This window comes from Phoenix dactylifera, chromosome 11 (genome assembly GCF_051530095.1).
Source record: "Phoenix dactylifera cultivar Ajwa chromosome 11, Ajwa_hap1_PhDact_Kaust_v1.1, whole genome shotgun sequence".
Lineage (NCBI taxonomy): Eukaryota > Viridiplantae > Streptophyta > Magnoliopsida > Arecales > Arecaceae > Phoenix > Phoenix dactylifera.
In genome coordinates, this window is record NC_143200.1 from 16715762 (window position 1) to 16732914 (window position 17153).

General features: G+C 37.7%; 1 protein-coding gene across 1 annotated transcript; it reads left to right on the forward strand.

The window, feature by feature from the left end:
* The first annotated feature begins 14899 nt into the window (after positions 1 to 14899).
* On the forward strand, positions 14900 to 17119 carry LOC103707781 (uncharacterized). The gene is made up of 2 exons (XM_008792425.5): positions 14900 to 15407; positions 16568 to 17119. The coding sequence occupies exons 1-2, from the start codon at positions 14912 to 14914 to the stop codon at positions 16645 to 16647; spliced, it is 576 nt and encodes a 191-aa protein (XP_008790647.3). The 5' UTR covers positions 14900 to 14911; the 3' UTR covers positions 16648 to 17119.
* The last annotated feature ends 34 nt before the right edge of the window (positions 17120 to 17153 follow it).

Genomic DNA, 17153 nt, shown 5'->3' on the forward strand with positions numbered 1-17153 from the left:
GGATTACAACAATAGGCTGGCGTTTAACTGGCAATGGAAACATAAGTCTTTTATGAGCTCAGGATGATCAAAAGGCCCACATACTGTGATTTCTCAGGACAGGTGACATAAAGGAACAATTCCTGAAAATATCGAATCCTCATTTGCTCGAGCTAAAACAAAGTTTACGAGTGTTGACAGAATGGGTGGGAGATGCAAGAGTTCCCATGGTTTTGGCTGTGCTTTGTATGTGATTGAGAGCTAGAGGAATTGGCCACCTTGGTGATGAGTAGCTTTATTTGCCTTGGGAATACAATAACGTGAACCCACAGCTTTGTATATGAATACACCTATATTGCTCACAAGAGTTGGGTTGTGCACTTGTGCTCCTATTAACTTGCAGACATGCAGAAGATATACAAAGATACGAAAGGCCCTTCTTGCTCCTATTTGCACACATTTGTTAGTAAGGTTAAGAGGTGCGAAGGCATAGTCCATTCACCAAATTTGCTCAAAATATGTGCCTTCCAATCAAAACTTTATATGTTGGAGATTAACAAAAGTTGCCCGCAGGCCACAAGATGAAGGTCCAGCAATTCTTTATTATTTATTTATTTTTTTTTTTTTTTTGGTACAACGGCTGCTCATGCTACTTTGATATAAATGTAGCCAGCAGAATTAAGAGTAAAAAAATGATAAAGCAATGAAGGAGCGGCTCCCTGGTATATCCAGAGGACCTCTTCGCCTCTCGGTACATATACACAACCTAAAAGACATTGCAGTCCCCCACCATCCAACGGATATTGCAAAGCAGAGGGTTTCCATCTCCCTTCCACCCCTCCTCCCCCCCTCAAGGAGGATACGCTCTGCGCTCAGCATCCGTCTCGCATAGGTGATGTCCTCTCACGTTGTCTTGAGCTCCATCCCTACGACTGTCAAACCAGCAGTGCTTCACCTCCTGGCAGCGATCAACCTAGAGTTATGGCTCCTGATCACAAAACCAACACCAGCTATCTCCATCACCAGATGTGCTACCATCAAAGTTCATTTTGAGAAGGCCTGCGAGTGGGGGCTCCCAAGAGACAAGAGTGATCCTGGGCACTATAACAACGAAGGAGGGTCTCAGATGTCTCTAGATATCCCTCTGCCTGAAGGAGAGCATACTCCACTACACACCTCCAGGGCGCCCACTTGTCTTCAAAAATCCGTGCATTCCTGTTCAATCATATATGGTACGCCAAATAGCAACTCTTTATCAAGTGCAAAATAGATTCTAAAAATATATGGGCTCTGGTATTTTAACTTGCTAGGACTTCACAAATGACCGAAATATAACTCTTTGGTTAATATATAAAATTAATATATGAACAATAGATTGCACCACTAAGAATATCTACAGTTTAATCCACTGAATAAATCCCTCTCATTACTAGTGACAATCACCCCCATTATATTAATGTATGTGGGGACATCTTTACATTATATTCTCCCTTCAGTCTATTTTGAATCCACATACAATAATATCTACCAAGTAATTATGACATGGAATAATTCCTTCAATTGGCCAACCCCATTACAATAGCGTGGTGTAGTTAGCTATACTAATATATAACTTTAGACCCAATCAAGTGCTACTACCATGGGTAGCTGTAATTCAATACCATTGTTTGTAAGGCGCGAATGTTGGGGGAGAGTCTGCCTTCGTGTAGTTGATTTTTGGTTACGCTCTTTGGACTGAGGAAAGAAAAAGAAAATCTTTGGTGGAACCATCTTTTTGAGGGACTCTAATAATTAATTGTCACTTCTTGCTCGACCAAGAAATTAGAGTGTTGAGTATTGATAAGTCATTAACCTCAGACCAAGGACTCTAATAATTTTTTTATTCTAACGTGTCCTTTTTGTGCTATTGAAGAGAGGGTATCATGTGTTGGTTAATTATGATGCTATGTTTATCACACTTTTGGATAGTATACCATGTGAACAATTAAGTTGCATATTTTATAGGATATTTTTGGCCAGTAACCCTAGGTTGACAAATGACAAGCATGGTTTACGCAACAATCATGACTTTGGACAATTTAGATTACTTAGTTCACGTAATAGTATGAACTTAATTAAAAGCCTTTAACACAATACTAATATATATATATATATATATATATATATATATATATATATATATATATATATGTTAACAATGAATATCTATATTATGCACACAATATTACCAAACTAATGAGACCTTGTTCATTTGGTCAGCACCCCTCCCCTCATGCGCTGCTTTTTTATTTCTTTATTTTTTGACGATAAAGTTTAGGATATCAATGACAACACTGATACATATTATTTTACCATACAATATGCATAATGCGTCATACAGTTATCAAAACATATGATATCAGTAAAGCTACTGTATTGTCCCATTAAAATAGAAAAATACATAATGTTGTGTTGCTCTAAGCTATTAGTAGCCTTTGTTATATAGGAGTGATGTCATAGTTTAACATGGCACTACAAGTTGATTTGGCTTAATGGAAACGGTTATGTGAGGACCTATACGGGCATGTGTTCAGTCTAGAGCTGATTACGGGCCTTCTGGCCTGCCCAGCCCGGCCCAAAATTTTTCGGGCTTAGGCATTAAAAAAAAGCCCATGAGTCGAGCCTGGGCAGAAAAAGCGGCCCGACCAAAAAATTGGGCCGGGCCTAGGAACTTTTAAAAATGGCCCGACCCGTATTTTATATATATAACCCAATTAACCATTAGAGAAACAAAATAAAGGTAGAAAAATACTTCCAGTTTTAGAAAGCCCATTAAGCTGTTGGTCCATTCTGACCCATTTCCAGATTCCAAACAAAGAAAAAATCAGGCCTGTCGGGTCGGGCCTGAGACCGGATTTATAAAGTCGGGTTGGGCCTGCACAAAAATTTAAGCCCGACAGTCGGGCAGGCCCGGCCCCGGGCATAGCCATTGGGCCTAATTTCTGCTGCAGAGCCCGGCTCGAGTTTTGATCAGCTGTAGTTCAGTCCTACATCGGCTATTCGCCGGGTAGATCTTGGATATTATTTATACAGGATCTAAGAACTAAAATAATACTTTCCGACTAGCTTTTTGGGTGAAATCCTGAGTTGTTATAAATAGTAACAAAGTGGACCTGGTCTATAATCTATGTGAACTAGGAGACACTGCAGCACGGATTCAATGGGGTATGTGATTAGATTTGAATTGATTTGAACCCTTAGCCCGATGAGAATGCCAAAGCTTAAATGGGAGGAGTATGTGAAGATCCATGCGGGCGTATGTTTAGTCCCACATTGGTTATTCGTTAGCAGATCTTGGATACTTATATGGAATCAAGAAACCAAAACAATACCTTCCGGCTAGTCTTTTTGGGTGAGGTATTGGGTTGTTACAAGTTTATACTTACATTATTATAATACTCTCCAAGTGGTGGAAAAAAAGGTACTTAATTGGAAATTATGACTAAGGTCTGGGTATCAACTTCCCCTTATTGGAAACAAGCAAGCTAGGTCAACTTTGTTCTGGTGATCAATTCCATCGTAATAATATGACATTGATACTGATTTTAGCAACAAATTTAAGATGGGAATCCACGTATCTAATATATCTTTAGGAAAATGCTTTAGTGACTCACAAATATCACTTAAAAAGTCACTTGACTGGTATGGCATCCTTCAGTGCTCCCTTTGAATTGGTATAGTGTTCCATTTAATCAAGCAAAAGGATTGAGGAAGATACCTCATGAATGATTAATATTAAGTTGATTAATAGGAAAATGATTTACGTGAACTATTTCCATCTATATAATTTGACAAAAGAATTCTTTATATTTATGCCTTTTAATATTAAGTTGGTATGTACAAGAGCAGCAATACAAAAGGAATAACCCTCCTCCAAACAATCATGACCTCCCAAATTGGTGCTGGGATCTAAATGTATATCACGCTTCCGACCCGAAATCGCGAGCTAAGAGTCGCAGCAACCATCGCATACTCATAGAAAACTTTCCCTACAAGCATGCAAGGCATCTTAACATGATATCATAAATATGCAACGAAACAATTTAACTAATAATATACAAACTTTATTTTATTAACTAACTCAACTCACAATATCTCACAATTCTAACATTAGTTTAAGATAAAATATCAATTTAAATAAATCCTAATCTAAGATAACTTATGCCACAGTTTTTCTAGTCGCTCTTCTATATTCAAAATCTCGGTAGGCTAGTCTCTAAATGTGTAAAAATAGAAAAAATCATATAATAAGCTAAACAACCCAGTAAGCAATGATCACTTTAGTTAAATAAATTAGATAAATAATAATTTGTAGAAAATAAGTATATATGCAATACCAATATACAAATTACAATCTTCTTAAAATATTAATATTCTATTCATGGATTCAATTTTTTTTCAAATATTCATTTTATCTTATCGATCCAAAGCTATGACCACATCATTCTGTGGTAAGGTCATAACATCGACTAATCATCTTGCGGTGAGCTGCGCATCATCTTGTTGCAAAGTCCTTCAGAACCACTAGTCTGTTGGCAGTATGTCACTAATCATCTTAGACACAATCTTCATGACAAACGTATTAGTTCCCATTGGTGGGATCCTCAACATAGCCAAGTCGAATTTTAAATAGTTCTAGGTTCCATATTCTAGTTCAAAATTATAAGGTGTCAAATCAATCAATCAAATCTATAATAAGATCATATATCGCCATAATATTTCAAAATAATATATTCCATAATAATATACTATCGATTAAATTCATTCATCATGAATAATACCGCTCAAGCATGAATATAATATAATTTAATGATTGTTGATAAATTTAAAAAAAATATTACTTACTCTGCGAATATAATCCAACTAACTGATCCAATTAATCGTGAAAATCCTTCTCAGCACCTAATATCCAAAAATTATATTTTTCTTAAAATTTCATCATAATTATAAAAAACCTTAAATTCTAACACCCTCACAGAACTGATCAAGCAGAAGTGCCCAACGCCCCGGTTGGTCTGATAAAAGTGAAATTCATCGAATCATGCTCAAAATAGGACATAGATAGTTCAACAAGGATCGAGCGATCAAATCTAATAGTGTTTGATACGAATCAGGGTGGGGGCCGACACGTCGCCTGACGATACTAAATTAGGACCCTTTGTAAGAGGTTGTGAATTTCAAAATTTGAAATGGTTGTGAACCGTTTCTCCCCATTTAAACTAATTTAAAACCATCCTAAATGCAATAGAGACGTTGGGCTACTCCAGATGGGAGAGAGAGGAGAGTCCTCTCACTCTCATTTAATTCCTCTCTTCATATCCGTTAGAGAGCCTTTTTTTTTTCCTTTAGCAGTTTTTTCTTGCTTTTCTGATTTTCTTGCTTTCAAGCGGTGAGGGGAGAAGACAAGAGGGGTTATCTTGCTGTTGGCCTCCTCTTCGCCGATCACTCTTCATCTCTTGGCTCTGAATCAGTTTTGTACGAGCATACAAAAAAATCTCTGCGGAGTTCAAGAGATTTTGTAGTACTGTGCACGTCTACAAAATCAACGGTCCGTTGTATCGTGGGAAGGAATCGCCAGAATCTGGTGCATATAAGGAGGCGAATCTCTTTCAAAGACAGTGACTACATGCCTCGGACCGATCTACAGGTATTATTTATTTTATTTTGGATCGAAAGGAAACAACATCAAAGAGGTACGCATCGGAACCAGTTGTTTCAGTGAAATTAAATTATCTGTGGATTATTTGACTTCTTTGAGTTGTTTGTCCAACACCCTTTACTAGGGTCAATTCAAAATTACTATGAAGAGCCCCTACTGGATCCAACTACTCTAGAGAGAGTAGATAGAGAAAGTCAGATAGAGAGAGAAGTCCAGTAGAGAGAGAAAGTCTAGTAGAGAAAAAGTTCAGTAAAGAGAAAAAGTTCCATAGGAAAGAGAAAAGAAAAAAGAAAAGAGAGTGAAGAGAGAGCAGAGAGAAAGAAGAGAGAGACTCTCTTCTTCTCTAAAATAGGGGAGTTCATCTCTCTCTTCCTCCTCGATGGGATCCAGAGGCAGCCGTGGTGGCCAGCCCCGATAGTGATAGGAGGCGAGTCAACCAACCTAGGCAGCCGACGGTGGCGAGCAAGGGGCGACAGCGTGGGAAAACAGACTGAAATAGGGTCTCCCTGTTTCGGGCGTTTTTTCGGTGATTTGCTGTCCCAAATTGTGGCCAATATCCTATAATAAAACGAGGAAGAAGGTCAGAAAAAGGGCTCAGAATTAATGGTTTAATCTTCGGTGGATTCAAAGGAGAAGAAAAGGGGATCTTAAATAGCTTATCCCCTGCCTTATCCGGTCAATCTCTGGATCCCGATGAACTTCCGATTCATCGCGATCGGGGACGAAGAAGACTCCAGCTTTAGTTTTCTTTTCGGTGCCCTCACGTGCGACACACGTGAAGCCCAAAGCCAAGTGGCTGGGCCGGTCAGATGGACCAGCATAATCGATCGTTGATGTTGGTGGAGCTGCTAACAAAACGCCACTAGTGGAATGTGTTTACGTTTAGAGAATGCTGTCATTATAAATTCTCTTAGCATAGGAGTAAAGCATTAGTAAAACCATTATTATTATCCGATTTTCCAGGGTCGTTTAAGAAAGTGCAGAAAATCTTTTGAATCCTTAAAACCCTAACCATACTTCCTATCGATTCCTCCAACTCCACCAATATTTCATTCCTGCTAGATTTATTGCAATCTTTTATTGTGCAGGTATTTCCCTGCTTCACCATTTCACATGCACACTCGTACACTCGGAAACGGAGAAGGATGTTATTCTCCTTAATACGAGGAAATTGTCCCCACATATCAAAAGTACCACTACCACAAGAATGTTCTCCTCCTAAAAGTGTTGAAAAGCCTTCCTTTATTTATTTATTTTTTGATGAGACCTATAATTTATTGACAGCAAGCGTTATTTAAATAGAATATTTACATAAAAGAATGGAACAGAGGCAAAAGAGATAGAAGCTAAGATGCAAACTTAGAGAAAATGCAGCACAGCATTGACAGAGTAGATGAGCCTCTGGATTCACCAGTGCAGCAGGGGCAATTTCAATGTCTGATTTCAAAACCTCCCTTTAATTCAACTCCACATATTGTCTTGCATCTAAAGTTGGCGTCTCTTATCCTTATCTCTTCACCAAGGACTTTAAGCATGGTCCTTCCACTGTTGGGACTTTTCCTATGGTCGAAAAGCTACTGATATGAGAGGAACTAGGCTACTCAAAAACTACAACCACAAGGAAAAGGTTCGCAAAGCCTTTCGCCACCACCTATCTCGGATTGTGGTCCAAACACTGGGAGCTTAATTTCTTCGCTGTAGCTATCAAACGTCCATGAATTAGAATTAGAACGAGCATTTTCTTGGCTACAAAGATTCGTGCTGATCCTTTCGACGCATACAATGAGTGGACCTCTGATTGGTGCTTCCAAACGATAAACATTGCCATATCCGCTGAGTCAAAATGGAAAAAAATAGAAGCATGTATTATGGCGTGGTGATGTGATACATTTCGTTTGTGCTCATCCATGAAGGAGTTCTTTTCACCGTTTTGTTCTATCAGTAGTTTCTGCTGTCATCATTTTACTTGTGCTTTGGACTTTTGGCATTGCTCTTCTTGGGCAAAGATTTATCTATGACATAGAATTTCTGTCATTAACTTTATACAAAAGATATGAGTGACATATAACCTTGTAATTTTGATTTTGCTAGTGTTTGTGTTAACGTGATATCAGCTATATAAGTCCAGATATGATTGATATTTCTTTGTTAGATGCATAAGCTATATCAATCCAGATTTGATTGATTAAATACATAATTAAGCTATATATTGTGACGTATATATTTTTGTACACGAATCAATCAGAATATAGAGATTTTATCTTCTCCAACTTCTTTTGTTTTTTAGGAATGATTTCGATTTGCTAGAAGACGAGAGGGAAAGAAGACAAAGATTATATGCACCATTTGAGATGGATTTTATATTAAAAAAACATTATGACCCGTCCGATAGTACAATATAGTGGCCAAAACCAATCATTTTCGTGTCATATATTAACACAAATTTTATTTTATTTTATTTTTGATTAATAAAAAGATGAACAAAAACAAGCTACCTAAGGATAGCCCACGGGAGCGGCTCAATGGATTTAGGAGCCTAAGAGGAACTCACTGATAATAATAATAAATACATTTGGAAATTATTTAGGAGCCTCAATGTATTTATAGCTAAGAGTTTTTTTGGGGTCTCAATGCATTTATAGCTAAGAATCTTTTAGGCTTGGGGGCTTCAATGTTGCATTTATAGCTAAGAGTCTTTTGGGGGCCCTAATGCATTTAAACAACCACTTTAGTTACCTAAGGGCTCGTTTGGTTCGCGGGAAGCATTTTCCTTCCTAGGAATATGATTCCTGAAAAACAAATTTGTAGGAAGAGGATACCTAGAAAAGTACTTTTGGCATATTTGGTTGAGCATGAGAAAGTGACAAATTTTCAAAGTGCTTATGTTTGGTTGACTATCCACTTTTCTCGAAAAGTTATGTATAATTCTTATTATGCCCTTAATAAAAATTAGGTCTTTAATGCCTCTTTAATATTTTTTAATGCTGAAGGGCTTTTTTGGAAAAAAAAATAAAAATAAAGTGATTCCCGTCTTATGGAAAAGTAATTTTCTCATGTTTCTCATGGGAAAGACTTTTCCATAAAATATGGAAATCATATTTCCATGAGAATACAACTTTCTCATCCTCTCATTTGAAAACTCCAACCAAACAAGAGGCATCTCATTACTTTCCCGTTGACCACATTTTTCTTCCTTCTTTTCCTGCGAATCAAACGAGCCCTAAGGGTTGCACCTCTCATACTAGCAACTTTATCTAATAGGAAACGAGGGGCCAATAGTTAGACCAACTCTTGATATACATGTTGAAACCTAATCAAATCTAAAATTTTATTAGATTTTTGTCTTAATTATGTATATCAATCATCTTCTTTTCCACCATTTATTTCACACAGCATTAAACCTAACAGGTGACACTCAACAAATATTATTTAGCAAAATCAACAATACAAATATTAGATGAATCATTATATTACTATCTAGATATTTATAAAATACTAGTACAAGAAATACAGCTAATAATTAATTAACAATCATTATGACTGCAAAAACATTTCTATACTGATCGTAGTGTAAATATAAAGGCTGTTATATCATTTTCGTTGCATATATAGAAAATTTTGAAGGGAGCAAAATAGTTTTTTGTAACTTTAATATCATTCTAATTTCTGTACAAGATTAACATAAATCATTTTTTTCTTGGGACTCTATGGTCTCCCTGTAACTTATCCCCATCATCATAGATAAGTAAATATTGGGACCAACTCGACAGCGACTAGCAAAATAAATAAAGGTGAAAACATCAACATTAACTTTGGTTAACAATCTTCCGAAGGAATCTTTTCTCCACTTTTTTTGTTGATATCAAAAAGGTTTCTTCATCTGGAGCATTTTAACAGGGCTATATTACAGTTCAGAAAGATTACTGCAGCCTCTGCATTATTCATTGTTGAGATGGCTAGGGACATCTGGAGCACTTTATCCGCTGTCGCAGCGCCCAGATTCGCCCTCGTTTCTTGGGTGCCCCCACCCCTTAGTCATTCTCAAAGTGAATTTCGACGGAAACATGTCAGTGGATGATGTATCTGGAGGGGTTGAATTTGTGATCAGAGACTCTTGGCGTAGGTTGGTGGCAGCAGGGGGTCAGCGCATGCCGGGACTTATAGTTAAGGCTGCAAATGGGTCGGGTCAAGGGTTAACCCGACCCGACCTGCGTAGACCCGACCCAATCCAAATTTTAGAATCCGCGGGTCCGGGTCGGATACTAAAATTGGACCCGAATTATTTTCTGGATCAGATCTGGTTTACCGAACGGAACCGATCAGATCCGAATGAACCCAAAGAGAGAGAAAGAGAGAAAAGAGGAAAAGCCCTAAGGGTTTAAGCGTGGAAGGATAGCAACAAGCATAGGTTCACAGAATCCAAAGGAACCTCGGCCCGTCGGGATTCTCTCTCGATCTATGACACTGTTGATACTTCTGTTGTCTCGGTAGCTGGCTCTTTTTTTTTTCCTTTTTTTTGGGTTTTTGTTTCCTTTTAACTTTTGAATGGAGAAAGTGAGGGAACTGAATATGGGTCATGTGCCAGTTTTCTACAATGGAATTGGATTTTGGAAGAAGGCCTGGGATTTTTTTTGTCCTCGTGAGAGGGGAGCTGGGAGACACCAAGTTTCGTCCAATCAGTCATATAGATAAAAAATAGTGTGATATGAAATTTGGCTTGTAGACCGACTTAGTTAGCAAGTCATGGGTCATCTGTTCTGACTGAAAGTCAATTGCAAGTCTTTCAAGTCATGGTTCACCCAGCACCGCTTAATTATGATATGAGCAAATTAGATTTGCCCAAATTCTTTCCCAAAAGCACAAAAAAAGATGATCCGATTCGAACCCGAACCTGATCCGGATCCGACTCGGACCCGACCCGATCTTCAACCGAATTGGATCTGGGTCCAAAATTTGGACCCGAACAAAAAATCGGGTCAGATCGGGGTCACTCAGGACCCGATCAGACCCGACCCATTTGCACCTCCTACTTACAGTTGTAGGGGCAAACACTACACAAAAAAAAGAAAATTACCGACTCTTATTTGCCGACGCTTATTCCAAGCATCGGCAAAAAAAAGCGTCGTCGAAGTTAATATGTAATTGACGACGCTTTTTAGCGTTGTTAAATAACGACGCTTGAAAGCGTCGTCGGAAACCAAAAAATCACCTCATTTTAGTCCCATATCGGCGGATCTAAAAAAAAATAACTGTTTATATAGCCAAACCCAACCACTCTGCACGGATGGAATGAAGGTACCGATCGGGGAGATTGTTTGTATTTCTAAATGGAGGAGAAGATGCAGATTGCAAATGATAATTTTCTTGGCAAATGGGAATTCGCGGAAATAGCGACGCTTTAAAGCGTCGCTAAATTGGAATTAGCGACGCTTTTAAAAGTGTCGGAAAATATTTTTTCCACTGTAGCATAGGCGACACTTTACCGACGCTTTGGAAAGCGTCGGAATGGTTTCTAGCGACGCTTTTAAGCGTCGCTAATAGCCAACAAAGCGTCGCTAATGTCCAAGTTTCTTGTAGTTAAAGCTTCGAGTTGCATGAAAAGAGTTATCATATGCGAGGAGAGTCCTCGGTGCTGAGTGGGTGCTTCTTGAGAGGGATTTCTCTATGATGATTGGCTGGATTCGAGGTGTAGATAGATATGGTGATGGTCATCTCCTCATTAGAGAAACTCGGAGACTGGCTCAGGAGTTGGATGACTTACAGGCAGCACATGTATTTCGGAAGGCAAACAGGGTAGCAGACTAGGTCGCCACCTTCGTTGTCCGACACTCCGGAGAGTTCCGTTGAACATCTATAAGAGATATTCCCTTCGTTTTGTACTCTTTAGTTTCTCGTGATCTGGCAGGATGTACTTATTTTAGAGCCATATAATTTGCCATTTTGATTTAAAAAAAAATTTGATAAGAGAGAGAGAGAGAGTAGCAGCAGAAGCAGTGCAGAATTTGAATATTGCATCTACTCGTCTACATCTCCGTCCATCGCCATCAAGTGCAACGTGTGATAAAGAATCTCGCGACACACTTTTCCCCTCCGAGAGCCGGGAAAGGAGCCACGTGGCGACGGCCTTGTGGTGCCAGCTTCCCCACCACATGATGCTCTGATGTACACGAGGCATGGCGACCACCCAGTGGAAGGCGAAGACAGCTCCAGAAAAAGAGCCACGTAGGCCCAGTGCTATTTTAGGGCGAGACCGAGGTATGAATTGGATAACGATATATCCCTATCGATATTTATTTTATTTAATAAATATAAATATTATTTAGATATAAAAAATTATATTTATATTTATTTTGAATATATATAGATATAAATTAGATACTAGATGTAAAGATATAAATATGGATATAAATCAAATAATTAAACTTTATGACTACAGAATTAAAAAAATTACTAGAATGGATAATAAATTAAAATAATAACATGTTAATATGGCTACGTATTTTTTTATAAAAATTCATGAGTGCTATATGAAATTAAAGAGGATTATAAATAGAATCGGATATATAGATACAGATCGGATAGTTGTCTATCCACATCAATTGTCAGATACTTAAATTTCCATCTATATTGGATAAATTCGGATATAAAAATAGATTTGGATGGATATTATCCAATCCACTTTCACCCTAATTCATGCTTATCTCGGCATGTATTTTTATATTTTTGAAAGGGCAAAAACATCCTCCAAGAGTGGGATAGTGTTTTTTTGTTGGATACAATGAGGCAACGTCTATTTAAACAATATTTGCCAATTTAAAAGTTTTTTTTCAAGTACACAGTTTTTTTACTGTTTGCGCAAATCCACTGTTAGATCACACAATAATTGCTTTGGGATCTATGTAAATAGATGAACGAAGGAGATCAATGCTTTCAAATATGTACAAGGCAAGATCCAATGGTTAAGATGAATCATTGTTTCATGTGAAAGCTACAACATGAATCCAAGCACATTAGCTCTATGGAATGAAGGTAAACCTCCACCAACCTCAATATAAGAGAAAGTTTTGAATTCTAATTAGTTATTGTCAAAGCTCCCTTCCTACATTTTGTATATTGTGTTTTGTAAAGGTTTTGGGCGAGACTTGTTTGTTGTATCAATTTTGTTCAATGCAATGCAGACTTTTAAGCCATATGAGGTGGGGTAAAAGTGTTCTCAAATAATTTGCGATGCTTTGATTAGTACAAAAATCTAGAACGCTAATTGTGAGTTATAGATCAAAGAAAATCCACACCATAACACCTTCATCTGTTAGAGTTCGTAAATGTTCATCATTTGTCTGACTTTCAGTGAACATGTTCATGTGATTTCACTTGATTGGAGAAAGAAAAAGAATACAAAAAAAAAGTATAATGGAGTAATCCATGGTTAACTCATAAAAGTTTTAAAAGAGATAAAAGAGTCTTTAGTTATCAGAATAGTAACCTAATCATCTAACTTCTCTGTCTCTCGATTTTTTTTTTCTTTTTTTTTTTTTTGATTTTTTTACGTCTATCCGGATCTTGATATCTTATTTCCCTGGCAATCCTAGTGCAGACACATGGCTATCTCGATGAATAATCTTTTGAGTATTTAATGAGTTAATCCAAGGTTTCTAAAATTACATCTCAGCCATCTATCTTGAGTTATGAAAGTAGATGGGAACCCTTAAGAAATTGAGAATAATAAGCTGTCTACTTCCTCTCACAGTCTATCATTTACATTCCCTCTCCCATGATGAACTGCCCACTTGTGTAATCTGTGAGCCAAAATCTTGCCTTTTTTCGTAGCCTTTTTTTTTTCTCCTCCCATTCTCATGAAGTATTCTTGCTATTGAACTAACGATTGCTAATCATGAAGCCTTTACTTGTAGGGGTCCATCACATCTCCTCATAGATTACGTAGGAGAAAGCTCACTGCATTCAATTCAATGACCAGGAGGTGGTTGTCACCTTTGGCCATTTTCTCCTCCCCCAATTCAGTATACCGTGCACAGCCAAAACCTACAATTCATGAGCAATCTGAAAAGAGAGAGCATATCAAATGAATGGACAGAGTTACAGTCCTTTTATCCTTAGCCCTCCACTGGATAAATATCTTGGCTCATTTGATAGGTCACTGGCATGGACATTGATCAAAATTTCAAGATTTTTATTTGATTGATCAACTCATGCCCTAAGTAGAGGAAATATATCCAACTGGTAAACACAACTTCTATTGATGAAAGCGCTACGAAATCCTGTTTATGCTATAGTCAAAAAAATACATAAAGAGTTCCACCCATGGTAATAAAATCATCGAATCATACAATAAGCAACGTTTATTAAAACATTACATAATAGTTTTGAAGTAATTCATTATGTACATCGTATATATCAATAAGTATCGAACAAATATTGTTTTATTGCGGTAGTCAATACATAATGAGAAGAGTTGTTGCGCTATAATAAACTTGTTGTTCATCTGTATAAAATAAATAGTTTTATTTTTTTATGCATTGGTCAGCAAAATATTCAATAAATAGTGTTTTGGATAAATAATGCCGCCATTTTTGCATTATTGATCATTTTATTACATTGAATAATAGCCATTATAAGAAAAGAATAATGTTATAGTGAGCCTATTTGATGTTGTTCAATTTTTGTCATGTAGCACGAGAGAATGAATATACTCATTTGTAGCCAAACATAAGACTGTTGAATATATTATTATTTATTTTTGAAAAATTGGATGGCTGTAGTGACTCGGATCATGGTACTATGATTTATGATATTAGCACTCGTATCACAGCATGCATGGTTGTAGGAAAACTGAAAATAGTTATTATCTTCTGAAAAATAAATTATAAAAAAATGAAATAAATTTTCAATTTTATTATTTTTACTAGAACAAACAAATAAAACAATCACATCAAATAAATGAGTTTTTTTTGTAAGTACAAATTTTCTGGCAGCCAAACAAACCTAAAAAGACATTCCCATCCAACTCGCATCAGTCTTCCACTTTGTCCACACAAAAAAAAAAAGAAAATATATATCATTTCCGTAGCTGCACGGCTACAACATTCCATGAAGTTAATAAAAAAAAGAAACCACGTTTCCCGTTCGGTTCACCACTATCGTTTTCTCGAATCCCAATCCACGGAGGAGAGAAGCCGCCACCTCTCGTTAAAAAACCTGGAGACCCCCCCGCTTTAGATGAGCACCCCAGAGAGAGAGAGAGAGATGGCGAGCTACCCCTGTGAACCAGAGACCCCTGTTTCGATCTCAAACCCTAACACTAGCGTCTTCCCGGCGGCGGTGGAGGAGGAGGAGGAGATCTTGTTTGAGGGGAGGGTGAGGAGGGAGGAGGCGTGGCCGAGGAAGAGCGGTGAGGTGATGCTGGAGGGATACGTGGAGGCGGCGGACGGCGGCGGGGAGGAGGGGTACGGAAGGACCAGGAACCTGACGGACGATGACCTGGAGGACCTCAAGGGGTGCCTCGACTTGGGGTTTGGGTTCAGCTACGAGGAGATCCCCGAGCTTTGTAACACCCTTCCGGCCCTCGAGCTCTGCTACTCCATGAGCCACCGGTTCCTCGACGAGCACCTGCAGCAGCAGCAGCACGGATCGCCGGATGGATCCGGGGATGCCGTGGAGCAGTGCGCCGCGATGAGCTCGCCTCCCATCGCCAATTGGAGAATCTCCAGCCCTGGTAAGATTGCTTCTTGTTTCTTCTCTCTGTCTCTTTTTTCCAGAGCGGAAGCTTTTATTTTTATTTTGTTTGCTAATGTGTATGCGTAATTGGGGGAAGAATGATAATTTTCCGTTTACCATCAATGATATGCCTGGAATTTCTTTAGTATTTAATAAATGGGAGAAAGATTTGAATTTTCTTCTTTTTATTTGTTTTGAGAATTCTTAAACAACATTCTTCTTGATATCGAGTAATAACTGGATGGAGGATTGGTGATGTAATTAAGGATTGCTGTAATTCCATTTGGTAACTATATGGGACTTTAGATTTCTTAGTAGTTTGGTAGTCTTAGGTGTATGGGAGAGAGTTTTAACTTGTGAAAATGGGATTCATAGTTTAGTTTGTTATTCCCATTGAAGCAATTTATATCGTGATCTTTTCCTATTGAGATGCTGTACTTGTTTGTTTTGTGGTACTAATTTAATGAGGTTGTTTGATATGGATGTGATTTAGTTGTATTTTTAAGAAACTCGAAGTTGATGATATGGCTTTCCTTGTTCCAATGAAGACTTATGGTTCACCCATGTTTACATAAGAAAATGAGAGAATATGGCCTTTCCTTGCAGTTCTCCATGCTATTCTTCTGTGAGATTTGATGGCTGTGTTGCTTTCCAAATGGGTTATATGCTGAATTAATGTTTTAAATAATTTCATAAATGAAGTTGGTTAATGCATTTGTTGCCGCTGTTCTTCGTTTTGGACTCAGGATTTCTTTAATTTATGTAGAAATAAAAAGGGGATTGCCTTTGATTTGGCATGGGCAGAAATAAGTGTTCTTCTAAGAATAGATGCATCTTATTATCTTGGTTGGTGGTAAACTATTATTATAACTTGGATTTTTTCTGTACTGAGTAGTTTCTTCTAAATGTCCATCTCATAGAGGCTAGAAGAATTTTGAATAAGATTGATGAATGATTAGCTATTTGATGTTGTAAATTTTTTAAACTCAGAATTTGCTAAGAAGATCTGCATCTTAGAAATCCTGCCTTCTTTTTTGGTGATTGTTGACTGTTCTTTTTACTCTTCTATCAAGGAGAAGGATTCACTTCATTTCTCATCATTCTTCTTATATTCTTATCTGCTTTCTTTTTCTGTTTTTTCCTCTTCTTTCCTCCTAGGTGACCAGCCTGAAGATGTTAAAGCAAGGCTGAAGTATTGGGCCCAAACAGTGGCATGCACTGTTAGATTATGCAGCTGACTGAAGTTGCATACTTGATTTCATCTGCTATGATGGATTATCGCTATCAACTTCCAGGGCTTCCTTTTTGTAGAGTAAATCCTCTACATAGGCTTCCCAGCTTGATGCCATCAGGATGCTGCTATTCTTTCACTAGAGATGCTTCTGCCAGAAGTGGCACATTGGAAGAAGAGGAGGAAGAGGAAGAAGAAGTGGAAATAGAAGGAAGAGATGGTCTGAGATTGGAGATTAAAATTATTACATGTGTGACCAGCATTACCTATCAACGAGCATGGTTATATTGTTTCATGTACGATAACTAAAATGAGTGAATGTTTTTTCTCCATTGTAATGATATCCATATATATTCTTAAATCTCTTCTCTGCAAATATATTTTTCTTGTAAAAGGAGAATAAGTAACTCAGCTTACTGGCAGAATGAATCCAACAGGCAGTCTGAACTCTCGGCTGTTCCTTTTTTTCCCTTGTTTCAGTAACTCTGGCAGTTGGTAGCATTTGGTTGTTTG

Coding starts and splice junctions, on each gene's coding strand:
- LOC103707781 (XM_008792425.5), top strand. CDS start 14,912: ATGAGCACCCCAGAGAGAGAGAGAGAGATGGCGAGCTACCCCTGTGAA. Junction 15,408..16,567: donor TTGGAGAATCTCCAGCCCTG/GTAAGATTGCTT, acceptor CTTTCCTCCTAG/GTGACCAGCCTGAAGATGTT.